Source organism: Lampetra fluviatilis, chromosome 7 (genome assembly GCF_964198595.1).
Source record: "Lampetra fluviatilis chromosome 7, kcLamFluv1.1, whole genome shotgun sequence".
NCBI lineage: Eukaryota > Metazoa > Chordata > Hyperoartia > Petromyzontiformes > Petromyzontidae > Lampetra > Lampetra fluviatilis.
The window spans coordinates 2,563,755-2,582,973 of NC_136281.1; the positions used below are offsets into that span (position 1 = coordinate 2,563,755).

Here is a 19,219-nt window from a genome sequence, read left to right on the forward strand (position 1 = left end):
TGCCGCAGCCTCGGAGCTCAATGATTACAGTGAAGCTAATTATCCACGGGTCAGCGATTTAATGTTTGTGCTAAACGTAATCAGGCACACATGTCAGCGCAGCTGCCGTGCTGTCTTGCTGCACATGTTGTGAGCTGGGCCGGTTTTTTTTCTTCTTTTTGCCAAACTTTTATCCTGAAAATGATAAAAGGTTTAAAATTCAGGCACGCCGACGTCATCATCAACAACAATCCGGGAGCAAGTGTGGGTGGCTTCACTATTCTGGCAAATCGGCCGAATATTATGGATGTAATTACCAGCGAAACGTCGCACTCAAAAATTGTAAATGTTGTGGATTCACTCTTCAACACACCGGTGGCCTAAAGTAGTGAACTATTTGTCTTTTGTCAACGTGACACTTTTTTCACTGATTGGCCGTGTCGGGTGGTGGAGGGTTGCGACACATTTATAAATAACGCGATCTCACCCAAAAAACCTTTAGTATGAATAATACTCGTCGCGAAAGACTACGTGTTAAACTGATGTTAAAATTACAATGCTCCAATTACCCCCCGTAGCTTATCTTGTTTTTTTTTATTTGTCTAAGTCCTCACTAATCCAGAATAAATAAAATTCAATTAGTGGTGAGACCTGGGTAAACACAGATTGCAATGTCAACACTTGCAAACATTTCTGAGACTTAACCCTGTGCCTGTTTGGCTGAAAAATGTAACGTTCAAATCGAAAAGTCACATGTCATGGGACATTACAAGCTTGCTGTAAAATCATAATTGTTCAGAAAAGAGGATTGCAGAATGACAGATAATCAGTGGACAACATTTCAACTTCTGTACGAAGGTAAAATTCAATCAAGTCAGATTAATATGAGAAAGGAATGAGCCGTGCACGTTACAGAGAATGCATGAAGACACTCCAATGCCTCCCCCTCATGTCTATATTGTGTCTATCTTCTTGTCTGTCTGTGTATTACTGTCATATTTTTTCTCTCTCTCTACAACAGACGGATTATTTTTCAGTCGGTGTTCATTGGTGATCACCCGCGGTGTGTATTGTGCCTCTCTCTTTGCCCCCCACACCTGACGGGGGTGGTTATGTGCGTGGGCCCCGTTGATGAGGAGTGGAGTGGAAGCTTCGTGGTTGAGGTGTGTGGGGTGGGGGGAGTTTGCACGGTGGAGGTGACGGACGTTGCGTGGTGTGTGTACTGCCTCCGCCGTGTCCCTCCAGGAGGTGTGTGTGCGTGGGCCCCATGAGGAGTCGTGTTTGGTGGAGGGCCTGGAGCCGTTCTCTCGTTACAACTTCTCCGTCACCGTGTGCACGGAGCGCGGCTGCGTCGGGAGCGCGCAGAGCGTCGGGGTGACGATGCCTGCAGGTACAACCACACGCGCCGCACGCGCCGCATGCACCGCACGCACCACACGCACGCTCGTACCAAAAATCCCCCATATAGCCTGGACAGACTGTTTGGACAAGGGCTGTTAGCGAGTTGCGTCTATGGGTGGCCGGCACTATGCCCGGTCGCCTTTGTCTCCCCAGTGACGATTTGGACACATCGCACAAAGTATTCATTTAAGGCTGAACTGACCTAGGGGAGGCCAAAGACCCATTCAGATAATCGTCACTGGTGTTGGCAGTGAGCGGGAATCGAACTCGGGTCGCCAGGTTCGTAGCGCAGCACACTACCACGCACCATCAAAGTTCAAAGTTCCCCCGTATAGCCTTAACAGACTGTAGGGGCAAGTGCTCTTAGCGAGCACCTATGAAGGCCGGAACGGTACACGAGGGGTGGGTGGCCAGCACCACGCCCGACCGCCTTTGTCTCCCCAGTGGCGATGTTTACACACCGCACCAGGTACTCATTTGAGGCTGAGTCGACCTAGGGGAGGCCCGGAACCAGTTCAGATAATCGTCACTGGTGTTGGCCGGTGAGCGGGAATCGAACCCGGGTCGCAGGGTTCATAGCGCAGCGCGCTAACCACTACACTACGCTCCTCACATGCGCACCATACACACAGACACACCGCACGCAAACTCACTGCATGCACCGCACGCACCACACGCATGCACTGCACCATAAGCGCGCGCACATCACACTCGGCGCTCTCTCTCCCACGCGCTCACTGCTGGCACACTCGAAAGCACGAGCTTCTCAATTATCTGCTTCTGTGCTTTAGATGTAGAAACAGCAATACCTCGAGCCTTCGCTTTAAATTCAGTAATTCGGTGGTGGCACTTACCGCTGCGTAAAAACAGGAGCGCGTGCTGACTCAGCGGCGCTGTCATCGGCGTCTCAATTATACCCCCTCGGCCGCTGGCATCTCATGAAGCCACCGCGACTCGGAGCCAACATCAGTCGAGGCTCGCGCTCCCCCCGCCCCCGCCTCCTCCGCCCCCCCACCCCACTCGCGCTCCCCACTCCCCCCGCTCCCCCCGCTTCACCCCCCCCGCTCCCCCCGCTCCCCCCACCCCGCTCCCCCATCCCCCCTCGCGCCCCCCACTCCCCCCGCTCCTCCCACCCCCCTCGCGCTCCCCACATCCCCCCACTCCCCCCCAACCCCCCCGCTCCCCCCGCTCCCCCCACTCCCCCCGCTCCCCCCACCCCCCTTGCGGTCCCCCCACCCCCTTCGCGCCCCCACTCCCCCCACTCCCTCCACTCCCCCCGCTCCCCCCGCTCCCCCCGCCCGAGCATGCAACCCGCTTTGAGCGGCACGCGTGAGCACACACAGAGCACGCTCACTCACGGGTGCGCGTAACGCGCAAGCGTGCCGTGCGCGTTGTGTGCTCTGAGCGTTTGCGACGCAGGAAATCGTCCCTGCTGCCCTTGCTTCCGAGTGCAGAGTCGTGGTGTGGGCGGGCTCAGAGTGGCACGGGCTTGCCTCAGTCTCTCCGTTACGTTCAAGCAATCTCTGTGTGCGTCTGGAGCACGTGCATGCTCACGGCCAGTTCTCTGTGTACGCGCTCCTCGTATCAGAAGAGTGTGACATTGGAGCAGCGATGTGGTTAGTCGCTTACTTTGCTCCGTGGGCGGTTGCTCACTCTTCATTGCCCCCGTAGTCTGGAATTCCCTTTCCTGCTCAAACGTAGGCTGGTGGCCCTTACTCTTTCCCATGATTCACTGCCTCTTTCTCTCTATGAAATAAAGAGTATCGATATAAATTAACTCTTTATCTGTGGCCAGCAACATCTTGATATTGCAGGCACATTGAGTACCACATCAATTTAATGTACATCATACAGCTGCACTTTCTAAATAACATGTAGAGGGTCCGGGGAGGGGTACGGTGTGCATATAACAGCGTGTTTCTAAGTGGCATATTCCCGCAAAATGAAACGATTACAAAAGTCTACTTTTAGCGCCGTGGAAAAGCGACTGAATTATTGACCGATTTCTGGGCTTATTACGTTTTTTTTTCTTCTCAAAGAGGAGTTCATAATTAGATACGGTTTCTTTTCTTTTGTATCACGTACAATATAACACAATTACGAAGCAATCGCCGGCAGCAAAGTGGGCACCGGCAATGTGACTCGTAAGTTACGCTCACGTGAACGCGAGCCGGCGTCAAACCGTCCGCAGTGTGTGCTGGGCTCACAGCCTGGGCCAGATAACGTATTATGAAGCCATTAAAATGATAAATTGTCAAAGCTTCTTTCCTTTGGAACGGGAATGTCACGGGCAGCCAGTTAAAATGGAACCATACATTTCTCACCCTGTCATTAGCGGACACCTCTCTTGAATCCCCGTAATAACTATACCAAATAGAATCAATATAGCATTGATGAATGGACATGCGCTGTATGTGGGGTTTTTTTCTCTCTGATATGAATAGGCTTTCGATTCGAGGCAATTTCCTCATATACTGCAGCCAGAAAATAATTATTGAAACTGACAGGTCGAAGCAGACTTAGCTCACCGCTAATACATAAATTATAATGGGCCCATCACAGAGCACGGCATAACGCGGCGTGTTAGCGCCACTAACAAAACAGCACTGCAGTGCATTACGCATTCATTGAGCAAAGAATCACATTTGGCTTGAAGAAAGACTCCCATTATTTTAAACACGGTTGTTTATTTTTTCAGGAAGGATAATTTGAATGTGTATTGAATTACATAATGCATTTTTTATGCGCTGAATATCATTAACGGGACGCTGTGTAGAGTTCATTTGGAGCACAAGATGAATGTGATATTAATTTTGTTTCTATAAATGAAATCAAGACGTGCATACATCTTAATATTTCGCTATTATGCGCCCACACGTTGCAGGGGGCACTTGTGAAATGCTTGGTTTTACTTTCATTAACGTACACACAAATATACTCTGATTATGTACGATAATTTATGCATGAACCATACACACATACTCAGAATATGTAAACTAACATATATACACAAACATACAGTACTGCAAATATGTGATAAACGTGATGTATTTATTATTTTAAATTCAAGCCCATCATTATGTTTATCATTGACAAAATAAGTACCACTTTGTGGTCATTGACCGTGGTCTGCTTGTGGATATCTTTACCAAATGATGTCTCATCATCAGCAGCCATTTTCTGTCCACTGCTGGATGAAGGCCACCGCACATCGACGCCATCCCTCATGGTGCTGTCGTTATCTTCTGGGATTGCTCCTCTAGTTCGGCTGCCATACGCCAGAACCGTCCATCGGCCCCCATTCCTTCTGCCGATGCTGCCTGCCCAAGCACATTTAATTTGTTCCTAACAATCGCCGCCATGCATCTCCTTTGCATTTTCTTCTTTGATCAGCGTGTCCCTCTTTCCATCGCTCACCATAACTCCCTAGCACACCCATCTCCGTGGTTATTGGTGCACTTCTCAGCTTCTGTTCCACGTTCTGTGTAAGTGTCCATGTTTCTGACCCGTTTTTTTATAGTTGTTATAATATGCACCGATTGAAAACGTTTTTCTTGAGGAAAATTGGTACTTTTCAATGCAACATGTTCTATGAGCGCTCACTTATGCTCTCTGTCTTGTTCAAATCCATATGTCACAGTAGGTAATATATAATTGACCACATGTACATACTGTACTGCCAAGGAGATTCTAGAAAAGATATATTAAGATAAAATGCCATTATGTCTGGCTTTCTGTGTACTATGAAAAGGCATTTGATGCAGTGGAAATCGATTCTCTCATCTGGGTGCTCAAAAGCCAGAGGCTTGAGAAAAACAACAACACGATCAAAACCGTCGAAACATAGACACAAGATCTTCACTGAGATCGTACGTTCAAGATAGTAATGGTTTTGAAGCGGGAGAGGAGTCAGGCAATAAGATGTGCTCTCACAGCAGCAGGGGTATTCACAGCGGCACTCGAAGATATTTCCAACAAACCGGAATTGGAGAATTAAAGGCACAAGTGGTTAAAGTGGTAAGAGTCTTAGCTTTGCTGATGATATCGTCATTATAACTACCACTGTGAATGAACTACGGGAAATTACTGAACTTTCCATGCAGTGCTATCATAATAATAATTCATCAGTTTCGGCCCCTTCATCAATCCACTGCTGAATAAAGACCTCCTCTTGCTGTGTGGATCATGGGGGTTGTTTAATCATACTTCACCACACTGGGCAGTGCGGGTCGGCGAACGGGCACCCAAGACAAGGTTTAGATCTGTACTCACTCCTCATGTTAGCTGTAGCTCAAAATAAAACTCAAGCGTCTGCATTGACAGTGCAGCGTTGCCGACCGCCGTTGCCACTGCTGCCTCCAGCCTCCAACGAAGTAAAAAAAAAACGTCGCACAGCATTCCTGCGGTTTGGCTGGAAAAGGCGTTTGTGATTGAGAGATGTGAGGAGCCGTTCGTGATCCTGGGAGACCGGTGCCGGCAGCAAGCCAGCTTGCTTCACGCCGCTTCCAAACCACGGTGCGCTTGTGTCAAGCGCCCCTGCGCGCGCACGCTCCTCGGTTCAGTTTTTCTCGCGGCGTTCACGAATTCTGGCGCTTCCAGCTCCAGCGGGGCAGAGTTCGCCGAGCGGGCGAGGTGTCAACGCGTCGACTGTCCGAGTGGCCTGGAGTGACCCTGCCCGACCCCACGGGGCCCACCTTGCCTACCGGCTGGAGCGGACGCTGGCAGCACTGGCCAGCCCACCGCCTCGTGCCGCCAGGGGTGCGAGGTTCCCAGGATATGCCTACTATCACTTCCGAAACTCCACGTTCCCAGCCAACGCGTATTACACAGGTATGTCCCGACTTTTACAGCCAGTCCACCCTGGCACATCAATGATTCTCGACGGTGTGCCACGAAATACAGAAAACTCTTCGTGTTGACCCTTGCAGACACTGCGTCACATTTGCGACAGACTTTGACAATGAAATGGTTTTGAAAATCTTTCCAACTATAAATTGTATTTTGGCAAAAAATATTCATGATGGATTTGAAGCTGAAATGGAAAAGAGACCCTCGTGAAAGAAGATGAAAATGTGTTTTTTTTCGCCTGGCTTTGTATATTGCTTACCTTTAGGAGATGATTGGGCTGCCATTACCTCTGTCATCGTAAAGCTCATATTGTCAATAGCGAAAGCCATTAGTGGCACTGGGTGCAGTTAGGGCTTATTGACTTCACTGTTAACAAGTTAATTTGTTTTATTTCTGGCTGAATGGTGCTCGTTACTTAAATGTTCACTGTAAAACCTCCATATTTTTTAGAATGAAAGGCGGAATAGCTAATTGTTGACAAGCTTAATCAGGAGATAAATGAAAAATATATTTTCTCCTGTAAATCATTTTGTGCTTAGCCCATAAGATTGATCATTGCAATACTAATTCTAATTTTGTAATTTTCATATCTAATGAGCCTGCCTCCGATTTCATTACTTTAATTAGAGTAATATGAAATGTCATTAATGAGCTGCAACATGATAAATACCATGTTAATTCGAGTATGACCCAGATTCCTCCACTAACCCAGGTTGAAAGCCCACTTTGTAGTGCTCTAATAAATTTATGTCATTTTCTTGGCACCGTGTGGATTTTTCGAGCTTGACTCAAGGCATTGTGGCTTCGAGAATGGGGGGAGAAACTGAAATTACTCGCACCCTCCGGCATGCCACGCGGTGTCACTAAATTGCTTGCCCTCTCAAGTGGTCCTGCACAACGCTGTGCGGCTTTAATACACCCATCGCCTTCGCAGGCTGCATGCCAACCTTTCCACCGTGTACTCCAGCGTGCTCCACCGTGTGCCACCTTTTACAGCTGCGTGCCACCGAAAGCTACTGTGTGTTTCCATGTGTCAGCATGGCCCACCGTGTATACTAGCCTATGCTACCCAGTGCAACTAGGTACCACTTTGTGCCATGGCATGTCACTGTGAGGCTCCAAAAGCCACTACATGTCACATACCATAAAGTACCACCTCTCTTTGAGCCATGAGTTTCCATGTGCTACCATGAGCCACCACATGCTACCACATGCCACCACATACAGCTTCATTCCACACCATGCCACTCCATTCCATCCGATGCCACCCCATGCCACCCCATGCCACCCCATGCCACCACATGTCACCATGCACCACTGTGCCCCGCCACGAGTGAAGTTATCCGCTGCTTCCTGCCCAGGGCTGCGTCTCCGCTTCAGGACACGGCAGGCGGAGGGTCTGCTGCTGCTGGCGACATCGCGTGATGCCCGGCGCGAGTTCGTGGCTCTGCTGCTGCACGACGGCCGTCCGCGTTTGCTCTTCGACCCCCAGGTGCCGTTGCTGGGCCTCTCGCCCTGCCAACGTGCCCACTGGACTTTTACTACATTTCCAATACGCTTCAACGCAGTCCATTGTGCATTTGAAAAATCGAATTTAACAGTCGTTCGACGCACAACGTCTACTCGTAAAAGATTGACAAGCTCCGCTGTTAAAAATACGAGGCGACATTTTGCTCGTTTATTGGACTTCCATTGTCGTTAAAATTGCGGCAAAGCTACCGTCGCTTGCGCCACAACCCCGGGTCGAGCAGGTGGTTGCGCGCTCGCTCGCGCCCAGCGCTCTCGGCAGCTCCCAGCTGCGGGTGCACGTAGCAGGAGGTCAACGATAATCGTACGAGAACAACCACTTCCTTTCAAATGGAAAACAGCCGGGATAAATCAGCTGGCTTTATCTTTTTTGTGCGCAAAAAAAACCCCATTAAATTATACGACATTTTTACATGCAGCTTTATTTGTAAAATGAACACACAAAAACACAACTGGGACAAAACTCAACATCCGAGTCCCCGTGCATTGGCCAGCAGTTGGCGTCTGAGCGATACCACGTTGGCTGCCACTCGCAGATGTCCAGTTGCTCAGCCGTTTGCATCCATTACACCCCTCAGCTCCCCCCCCCCGCTCAACGCGATCCCCTCTCTCTCTCTCTCTGTCTCCGCTGCCGGCAAATCCACACGCAACGGCAGCGGCGGTAGCCTCCCAGAGTAAACGCGCAGGGCTCATTCAAAACTTCACCTGTAATTGGAGAAGAAAAAAAAATCGCTAAACAAGAACGAAAAATAATTACGGGATGGACGTTGACGTGAGAGAAGGTGTGAACCCGAGAGCCATGGGTGTAGGGACGCTCCGTGCTCTGGCAATAGGGGAATCGGGGTCCCCCCCCCCCCCACGGTCAGTTCTAATGAAGCACGTTGTCAGGACTTGCCCATTGTTGTCACCATGATAACATCTGACTGGACAGATCCCTATTTAGCCAAACTAAACATAATGATTCTCACGCCTTGGGGCTTGCGATTTTTTTCTCCTCCAGCACTGAACCCACACTGCCATCCGTCATAAGAGATTCCTATCTGGTGACATTAATAGAAATGCAAATATGCTTAACAAAGTTTAATTACTGCCATTAATCTCATTATCAGCTGGGTGTGGACAGCTTTATTGCCGCTCTCTTCCCAAGAGCACTCTGACGTTAGCCCTAACTGGACACGTTGAAGTGACGGTGTGTGTAGCGTGAGCGCCCGGGGGCTGTGCAAAGTTGATTTCAGGATTGCAGAAATATCCACGCAGGTGAAGGCAAGCTGCATTGTGTTTTGTAAAAAAAATTTTTAGTAACCTTGCTAAAAGGATATATGTTTGCTTTAACATTGTCCACGAATTTAGCACGGGAAAATTAGAAACATAATACTTGGTTAGATAAAGCGTCATTTTAACTATGCTACTCACAAAAGTTTTTTTTTACCAATTAATCAAATGAGCAAAAAATCTATGAATATGCATCAGAAGTGGCTATAGGGAAGAGTGTGAGCAAGTGACTGTAGCGATTGATCAGTGTGTGGTGTTTATGCTTCGGTCTTGCATGTCGCAATGTGTTCACTCGTTCTTTGCGATGTGGTGTTGGTAGTCAGGGCATGTGCTTTTTGTAGTGTGTATATGTATCTTAGTTTGGCAGCGTCTCCCTTGGCACGGGGCACTCAGGGTGGCATCTCCCACCCACCCTGCCCTTGCTACGGCACTGCGCGCGTGTGTGTGTGTGTGTGGTGTGCGTGGTATGTGTAATGCTTGATCTTTGTGGTGTGTCTTTGTGTGCATGGAGTGTGTGTGAGGAGCGGCAGTGTCGTGGTTCGCTCACTGCACTACGAACCTGGCGTCCCCGAGTTCGATTCCCGCTCACAGCCAACACCGGTGACGATTATCTGAACCGGTCCTGGGCCTCCCCTAGGTCGACTCAGCCTCAAATGAATACCTGGTGTGGTGTGTAAACGTCACCACTGAGGAAACAAGTGCTTTCGGGCGTGGTGCTGGCCACCCACCCCGTCTCGCGTGCCGTGCCGGCCTTCACAGGTGCTCGCTAACAAGCACTTGCCCCAACAATCTGTTAAGGCGACACGGGGTGGGGGGGGGGGGGCGATCTTTGTTGTCTCCAGGGTGGTGTGGCGAGTCTGGGCGGGGAGCGCCGCTGTGACGACGGCGCGTGGCACCACGTGGAGGCCACGCGGACGATGGGAGCTGGCGAGCTGCGGGTCGACGGGGAGGTCGCAGGTACCACGCACGCCCACGGTGGAGCCCCCCCCACGCCCCCCCCCCCCCCGTGTAAACTCGTCCTGCTGCCAACACAGGCAGACGCACGTTCTAACTCCACGCGCGCGCATGTATGTATGTTGAACTTCTTTCGCGCCGTACGTAGCCGACCGTGTTAATCGGAGGTGCGTTGTCAAGTAGAACCCGGTAACATCCGAGTCTTGATTCGGTGTTTAATCGTGGAAAAACAAAACTCTGGTTTATAGCTGGCACCTTCAGTGCAGTGGTTGTGAAACTCAAGAAAAGGTCGTGGGGTAATGCTCATCTGCATTCTTGGCTCCGAGCCAGTGGTGGAAAATTCCAAATTCATCCAGCAGTGGATAGATGATCACTTATTATTATGGTGTGGGCCACCGTAGTTGCACTGGTGGTTATAGCCGTGAGGTCTGGGAGAATATAAAAAATGATGGTGCGGTATGAGTGGTGCTGGTGGTGGCATTGGCGCTGGTGACCTTTTGACCCTGAAAACTTCGTCGAACCTTCGTTGGTGCTTCTCGGTCTTCTCTAAACACAGGAGTGGTGTCCGACTCGGGCCGAGGCTCCATCATCGGAGAGAACGCGGGGCTGTTCGTGGGCGCATTGCCTCGGCGCTACGCCCTGCTCCACATCGACATTGGTGACTATCACACAAAAGTCACACGCGTGTGCCGCCACGCTCTTCCCGTACACAACGAAGCTCACTCCTCCGCCCCGGCCCTGCCCCACTGCCGCCTCTAGGAGATGAGGCTGCGCTGAGACGAGGCTTCGTTGGCTGCATGAGCGACCTCTTAATCAAGCGGAAGGACTCGCCTCTGGAGGAGTGGGAGCCGCTCGAATGGGATCTTGCGTCGGAGGCCTCGAGAGTGCCAGAGCCTTGGGAGGGCTGCCCCACAGAGCTCCAGCCGGGAGCTCACTTCCTGGGACACGGTCCGAGGGCACTCTGCATTGTGTACCACAGAACACCACACATGCTGCATGTGTATCACCATCATCATCAGAAGCAGCAGCAGCAGCTATACAGCTAGTCCTCTACTTACGATGGAGATGCGTTACGACGACCCCATCGTAAGTCGAAAATATCGTAAGTCGAAGATGGCCTAGCCTACCCAGGAGTCGTAAAGAATGGTGATAATTTAGCAAAACAGAGCAATTTACAGTACCGTACTTTATTAACTATATACTGTATGTATTTATTAATTACAATACTGTATTGTACAGTAAAATGTAAAGTAAAAAACCAAGGTAAATTCTTAGCCTACCTATATGAACTGCAATTTAATATAAAGTTTTTCATGAAACAATCCTATCTGCTATAAAAACTTTTAACATGCATTGAACGTATCGTATCGTGGTAACCTTAAAATGAAATCGCTAAAGCTACGTATCACACATGCATTGAACGTATCGTAACGTATCATATTAGACTGTACTCACCAAGATTACGTCCGTCGTCTGCATACTTGAACGATGTTAGGTTGTTATATTTATTTCACTGCTGGGTGAATGCCTCCCCAAGCTACTGCCATCTCGCACTCCACTGTGAACCCAACCACATGAGTATGATTGCCAACCACAGCTCACATCAGCAGAACCATATATGAACGTGTTCTGGCTCTCGTTTCCCTAACCCGCACTGTGGGTTGTAGAGAGGGAATTTTAATGGGCAAAAAGTCTCTTTGTGTCACGTTTTTTTAACACAGCACTCCCAACAAGCCCATCAAATCACCAGATGAGTAAAATACCACCCATTTCAAAATAAATCAGTTCCCTATTCAAATTGATTGCTTACTGCACGTGACTAATCATTTATTCCACCGTTTGTAATTAATAACAGTCTGTGTAAATAGTGCGTAATTCTGTGCTTGTGTGGCTGCTACTAATGCACTCATGCATCGATGCTCACAGGGCTAATTGGAACATTAGAGCCTTGACAAGAAATGCTTAGGGCTCGCTGTGAGCACAAGTTTGGCTTATGATGTTGCTTTCTCCTCATGCTTGAGACCTCCCTTCCAAACGCTCGTGTCGGGGTTGATTTTCCGTAACATTTTTTTTACCACTTTTCCAGCCGGAGGTGGTTGTATGAGATTGGTAAGTGAAATCAGTGAAGGTTTAAAATGTAATGAGCTTCATTGGCCTCCTGTTACTTTTGGAAAAAGGCAGACCTAGTTAATCAACTTTAAGGAATTAACGGATGTGAGGTAATTGTGCTGAGAGGGAATGTAAGCTCCTTGAGGACACGTCTGGGATCGGACTAAACAATATCCAGTATCAGACTCAAGAGCGGAGCACGCAGAGCAGACTGATGTTTCTAGTGTACGTATTGTATGTCTGTTGAACTTCTTTCGCACTGTACGTAGCCAACCGTGCTAATCGGAGGTAAGAAATGGGGTTCAGGAGAGCTGCACCTCAGCGCCTGATGTTTGTCGGGCGGCAGTGAGCGTCGCGGCCCCCACTCTATTACGTCGAACTAACAGGAAAATCTTTACGGTATAAATGTAACTCCTCTTGCCCTGGCTCTTGTGGGTAAAATGTGTCTGTAGATGTATTTATTACAGCCATTTGTCAATCCATTGCTCGACGAAGACAGATCCACGCCGGGTCGGTCATTGGTTAGAGCGGAGTAGGCCTGGGCTGAGCCGTCCTCGTTTGGTAGGTGATGCTCCCGCCCCGGCCACGATTTCTATCTCGCTCTGCCGGTGAAGCTGTTCAACTCAAAGTGTGACGAGCACGGAACGGGGGTTGTGGCAGTTCGGCTGGGAGGGCACAAACACGCACCGCCGGAGGTGAACTCGCGGAAAAAAAGTGACGAATTCGACTGTAGGCGGTGATATTCAATCACTGTGAGGGTTTGAACGTATCGTAGATCCACACCAGAAAAAAATCCGAAGCTGTGTTCACACCCAGCGCTCTCTCGCTTCTCAGCGCTCATGTCTGTTGGTGGCCCTCAGCCAGTAGTGGTGGAAATGTAATGTTCCTATGGTGGAGGACAGTCCATTTATCGGACGACCACTGCTGACTTCCCGCAAGATACAATTAAGAAAGTCAGCTTTGCCTTGAAGAAAATAAAATGCCGATAAGAGCAGTGGGGGTAGATGTTTAGTGAGCGTGGCGCTGTTTTATCTTGTGCCAATTTGTGCAGAATTAAGTGTTCGAGTTTCCAGTGCCCCCCAGTAAGTGGCATTGCTGGATAACAGTCCTGATATTGGACGTCTTTTTTCATTACAAGCTCTTAATTGCTTTAAGTTTCGCGTGTACAAAGACCGTGGTGGTTTTTGTGCTCCCATGTCAATTTGCAACGGAGCAATCTGCAAGTGCACAACAAAAATAGGTCCACGCAAATCATGGTGCGAGTCACCTATGCAGATGCATCTTCTCGTGTTAACACCGCTCATGATGATGAAATCCAATTACCCCGTGAGTCTGCGCGAGCGTCAAGTGCTTTGGCGGCGGCGCTGTGCCAGGCGGGGGGAGTGGCGGCGCGGTGGCTGGCGCCGGTGTTTCATGTCCCATCAATCCCAACTTTCCGAGTCGTCGTCCGAGGCAGTTAACTACGCTGCACGTACGTGCGTACGTTGACTTTCTTTCCCACCGAACGTAGCCAAGCGTGCTAGTCGGAGGCGCGCGGTCATCAGAGACAAATGGCCGGCCCTCGGGAAGGCGAATGCGGCTGGGTGATTTGGTTGCCACACCTTCACGTGTGCTGTGCCAGCCCCCATCGGCGATCGCTAGCAGCCGTTACCGAACGTCAGATGATGCTGTGGTGTGACCTCCAGCATCATCATCTAACGTGCTCTCACTGCCTTGCAGCACATTCGTCGCAGGAGAGTCAACCACGAGCAACATTCAGTTACGGGACGTTGCAGTGATTTAGTATCGTCCGACCTTATGCTCAGCTTTAAGAGATCATTACATATGTGCACACGATCTGAAATCCAGATCCGGTGGTTTCATATGGGTTTAATAATTCCCATTAGAGATTTTACAAAGACTTCCCCATAATTCATCTGCCACCGTTCTCTAAACGGTTCTTCCTCAATGTCGACTGGGAATTCTCACGGCGCAGTTTTAGCAAATTAATAATGGCTCCACATTATTATTGTCGCGTGGTGATTTGAGAGCATGCGCTGGCGATGGTTGGCACAGGTAGCGGCTCCTCACAATCAGAATCTTTATACTGGTAGGAACCACCAGGTTCCACCAGCCCACATGGGATTATTGTGTCCGTCCGTCCGTCGTGCATCCAAAAATGGGAGGGGTCGGGCTGAGTGGAGAGGGGAGGGTGGGGAGGGGCTGAGTGGGGAGGGTGGGGAGGGGCTGGGTGGGGAGGGTGGGGCTGGGTGGGGGGTGGGAGGGGTGGGGCTGGGTGGGGAGGGGCTGGTCACCCCGTGGTGCCCTTATAAAACTCAACGTTTAACCTACTCACGCCGGCTTGTGCCCGCCCTCACAGTCGGCCATATTTGCGGAATACACCACGCCGCCGTTGACCCTGGCCATTGACCGAGCAACCCAACGTTCCTACCAGCTCCCTCCGCAGGAATGTGTTTTATACTGGAGGAATCCGATGAGCTACAAAGCTTTTTTTCACAGTTGTGCAGTCGGATGTTCAGAATAAATAGACGCGAGTAACAGCAGTGAACGCCTCGTCTGAATCCCCTTGGGTGTTGCTGATTTCAATTTGCAAAAGAAATGTATAATCTGATTAAGTATTTGTAGAAAGGCAATCCAATTTGAGGTGATGTTACTTGCCGTTGTGCCTCGCTAGGGTTTTTGGAGTTGCGGTCGGGCCTGTTTTCTGGAGAAGGTGACTTTGAGGTGTCGCTGCAGTTCCGCACGGAGAGGCGGGGTGAGATGATCTTGCTGTTCGCCCATGGCGAGGAGGGAAAGTCGTTCGTCACGGTAAGTACAACCAACTCGTTGTTTTTGCGAGTTCACCCTTGTGATCATTTTCCATCGCTTGCATCTGTCTCCACGTCACTCGTCTCAGCATGAGCGCTGCATCGTGCTCTCGTGTGTGTGGTGACGCTGTTGTCCCACAGTGTGTGCTCTCCGAAGAGCAGCTCCTGTTTGCCGTGGCCACCGGCTCCCAGACGGCCTTGCTCAATGCGACGGTGGGCACGAGCTACTGCGACGGGCGGTGGCACACGGTGACAGTCGGCAGGAACGCCTCGCTCATCTCCGCCTCCCTGGACGGCGCACCGGCGGCCAGCGTGGTAGGCGTGCTGGGAGACCTCAACATCACGTCCCCTTTCTACCTGGGTGGTGTGCCACCGGGCCTTCCCGCTCAGGGCCTGCTCCACCACCGCATCTCCCATCCAGGTGATTGCCGTTCACGCACGCGGGCGCAGTGCAACTTAACCCCGTGCCGTAAACGTCACGCCGCCACGCAAAAATTCAAATGAGCTAAGTTGCTGCCGTCTGTGATGTCTTTGAGAAGAGTTCGGAGGCTGCATCGGAGCCGTGAGCCTGATGCGTGGCTCGGCGGTGGAGCTGGTGCCGGCGTCCGTGGGTGCGCGGGGGGTGAGCCTGGACGGGTGCCCCTGGGGGGGCACGGCGTGCCGACCCGCCGGACCCTCGCTCGTCTACAGCGGCACCCGCGGGACGGCCCTCGACACGGGGCTCGACGCCTTCACCGGTCTGCGGCCTTCGCACCGCACGGCCGCAACGTTCGCGCTCGTCTTCGGCACGGGCGGCCGCGCGCACCTTCCCGCAAGGCGCTCAAAGCGTTTCGAATGTTGTCGTTTGCGCAGAATACCTGTACAGGGTGACGGCGGTCAACGAAGCCGGGTTTGACGTGTCCCCCTGGGAGAGGGTCAGGAGCAGGGAGGGAGGTGAGTTCCGCTCATCGGCTCAACGGGATGAGGCCCGCTGTGCTCCCCGATGGGGAGGGTGGCTTCCCGAGGCGTCGGCCAAGATGCGGAGTCAAATTAACGGCGTATAAAAAGTTAAGGTGACGGAAAGGGGAGGGATGGCATGGGCCGAGAAGGGCCCAGACAGAGGACGAGGTCAATAGCAAGGGCAATATCGTGAGGGTGGCCGTGATTGAGTAATTAGATTGTACAGGAGATACTGTGATTATATTAAATTAACTCAATTTGCATTGAAATCGCTCCCTTTTTAAAGTTTGCTTGCATACATTATACTATTTTATCGGCTTGAAAGATAAAAAAAAAATGGGTTCCTGCACATTTATTGGAAATTAACCCCAAAAGAAATGAATGTCATAATTCAGAAGATAACCGCTAATGCCAAAAAAAGAGGGGAATTTTTAAACAGTTTGTTAAAAATCCTAATAATATAGCTAACAGCCAAAGCATGACAAATGGCGAGAGGGTGTGCTGCAGGCAGCGTTATTATATGGTGACTAATGAGCTAATTACAGAGAGCTTATTTGATTTACTGATAAAAAAAAAACCTTCAATTCTTCACTCACTTCACTCCTCACTGGGGAGGGGAAAAGTCTTTGCACACTTTCGAAAGTGCCGCGTCTGTGCTGTCACCTCGGGTTACCGCGGGTTTCGGTGGAGATAGTGCGCGGGGAATGCCTGCGATGATACGAATGCGAAACAAATCACTGCCCGCACTCACTGTTCGTGAAGTAATGACCCCAATCAATACACCAAATTAATCAATTATACACCCCTAATCGCACAAAACAAATTGAAGGATACATTTTAATCAATGTAATTACTTATGGTTCAGGCTGGGTACATGATTGGTAATGGATATTGTCTTTGCCTTAATTTATAATTGAAAAAAAAAATGCAGTCTAGACTGCGGAGTGACCTCCTGGTGTGATCGTTTAGATTCATAAAAGTGGCACTCAATCAAAGTTCGTATACAACGTGGAACGCCTCCGTGTACACAGCGCAAACTCTGCAACGAGTTTTGTTTAAAGGCACTTACGTGGACGAATATATTTAACGATGTAAAAAAAAAGGAACGAAAGCGGGAATTATCTCGCGGTAAGGAGATGGAATTTGGTGTTTTGGTGAGGACAGCTGGAAGAGCGGCCAAGTGAAATATGCAGCCCTTTGCAGGAGGAAATTTTTTTTGATTTTGCTTTTCTTACAAGAAGAAACAAAAAAAAATAACGCGACCTGCGTGCAATTTTAGGACAAGCACTGACAATTTAATGAATCGCCTGCGACTGACAAGCACTGCGATGTGTTTATCCTGCTTCAAGGGCTTTTACATAAGTACAGCGAGTAGCCAGTAGCCTGGCGGCCTGCACGCAGCTCACCACCACCCAGTGTCGCCATCCATTCACGAGCCCATGCAGCAGGCTGCTGGCACATCGCTCTCATCACCCTCGTCACCCTCGTCACCATCATCACCCTCATCACCATCGTCACCCTCGTCACCCTCATCACCATCGTCACCATCGTCACCATCGTCACCCTCGTCACCATCATCACCCTCGTCACCCTCATCACCCTCATCACCCTCATCACCATCGTCACCCTCGTCACCCTCGTCACCATCCTCACCATCCTCACCCTCGTCACCATCCTCACCCTCGTCACCCTCATCACCCTCGTCACCCTCGTCACCCTCGTCACCATCGTCACCATCGTCACCCTAATCACCATCATCACCCTCATCACCATCGTCACCCTCGTTACCCTCGACACCATCCTCACCCTCGTCACCATCATCACCCTCGTCACCCTCATCACCCTCATCACCCTCGTCACCCTCGTCACCATCGTCACCATCGTCACCCTAATCACCATCGTCACCCTAATCACCATCATCACCCTCATCACCCTCATCACCCTCGTCACCATCGTCACCCTTGTCACCATCGTCACCCTCGTCACCATCATCACCCTCGTCACCCTCATCACCCTCGTCACCATCATCACCCTCGTCACCCTCGTCACCCTCATCACCCTCGTCACCCTCGTCACCATCGTCACCCTCGTCACCCTCGTCACCCTCATCACCCTCGTCACCCTCATCACCCTCATCACCCTCGTCACCCTCGTCACCCTCGTCACCCTCGTCACTCTCGTCACCCTCGTCACCCTCGTCACCCTCGTCACTCTCATCACCCTCGTCACCCTCGTCACCCTCGTCACCCTCGTCACTCTCATCACCCTCGTCACCATCGTCACCCTCGTCACCCTCGTCACCCTCATCACCCTCGTCACCCTCATCACCCTCATCACCCTCGTCACCCTCGTCACCCTCGTCACCCTCGTCACTCTCGTCACCCTCGTCACCCTCGTCACCCTCGTCACTCTCATCACCCTCGTCACCCTCGTCACCCTCGTCACCCTCGTCACTCTCATCACCCTCGCCACCCTCGTCACTCTCGTCACCCTCATCACCCTACCCTCGTCACCCTCGTCACCCTCGTCACCATCGTCACTCTCGTCACCCTCGTCACCCTCGTCACCATCATCACCCTCGTCACCCTCGTCACCCTCGTCACCCTCATCACCATCATCACCCTCGTCACCCTCGTCACCCTCGTCACCCTCATCACTCTTGTCCCCCTCGTCACTTACGTGCTTGCAAGACTGATCTGTGGCACTGTAAGTGGAAGGTTGACTCGGCCCATCAGCCCTTTAGATCAATCAATTCAAGGAGAACCACTTTGTGAGAAGCCTACAGTGGTAGGTCTATGGTTAGCCTCATCCTCACCGTTAAAATGTAGAATTTCCACCGCTAGATTAGGCTGGCCAATGGAGATGAGCACCGCTCGCTCCACGCTTATTTGAGCAGTGCGGCACTTTGGCTTTGATGGGAGATAATGTGACCATGCTGCGTGACCCCGTGACTGACCCGGCCGCTTCCCGGACCAGCGAGCGACTTGTCGGTGTGCGTGTGGTGTCGCTGCAGCCCCCGCTGAGGTGAGACCCCCTCATACTGCCCGCGCCATCACCGCCCTCTCGGCTGAGCTGCTGTGGGCCGAGCCGGCGGCGGTCACCGGTGTCGTCAGCTCCTACGAGCTCAGGGCCTACGACGCAGCCCATCCCGAGCAGCCGCCCGTCACCGCCGCTTTCAGTGACACCGCCTCGTTGGACGGTGAGCCGCTGATGTGGTCTGTGAGGCCCGGACGCCTTGTTAGGCCCACGAGTTAGAACACCTCCACGAAGTTGGGAATGAGCCAGACACTCATGATGATCATCGTCACTTACGGTGAATTTAGCACTTGCCCACGCGCTGATTTTAATCGCTCCGTCTCCTCGGTGAACGTGCTCTCCAATGA

The 19,219-nt window shown here is 51.0% G+C and overlaps 1 protein-coding gene across 1 annotated transcript in view; it reads left to right on the forward strand.

The window, feature by feature from the left end:
* Positions 1–19,219, forward strand: part of USH2A (usherin) — a 112,258-nt gene that overhangs the window by 33,423 nt on the left and 59,616 nt on the right. The window contains exons 19-29 of the mRNA XM_078858151.1: positions 1,225–1,369; positions 5,980–6,210; positions 7,590–7,720; positions 9,870–9,984; positions 10,538–10,639; positions 10,741–10,929; positions 14,765–14,898; positions 15,039–15,318; positions 15,437–15,634; positions 15,750–15,830; positions 18,850–19,035. Coding sequence (XP_078714277.1) covers positions 1,225–1,369; positions 5,980–6,210; positions 7,590–7,720; positions 9,870–9,984; positions 10,538–10,639; positions 10,741–10,929; positions 14,765–14,898; positions 15,039–15,318; positions 15,437–15,634; positions 15,750–15,830; positions 18,850–19,035 — 1,792 coding nt within the window. The remainder of the gene's footprint in view (positions 1–1,224; positions 1,370–5,979; positions 6,211–7,589; positions 7,721–9,869; positions 9,985–10,537; positions 10,640–10,740; positions 10,930–14,764; positions 14,899–15,038; positions 15,319–15,436; positions 15,635–15,749; positions 15,831–18,849; positions 19,036–19,219) is intronic.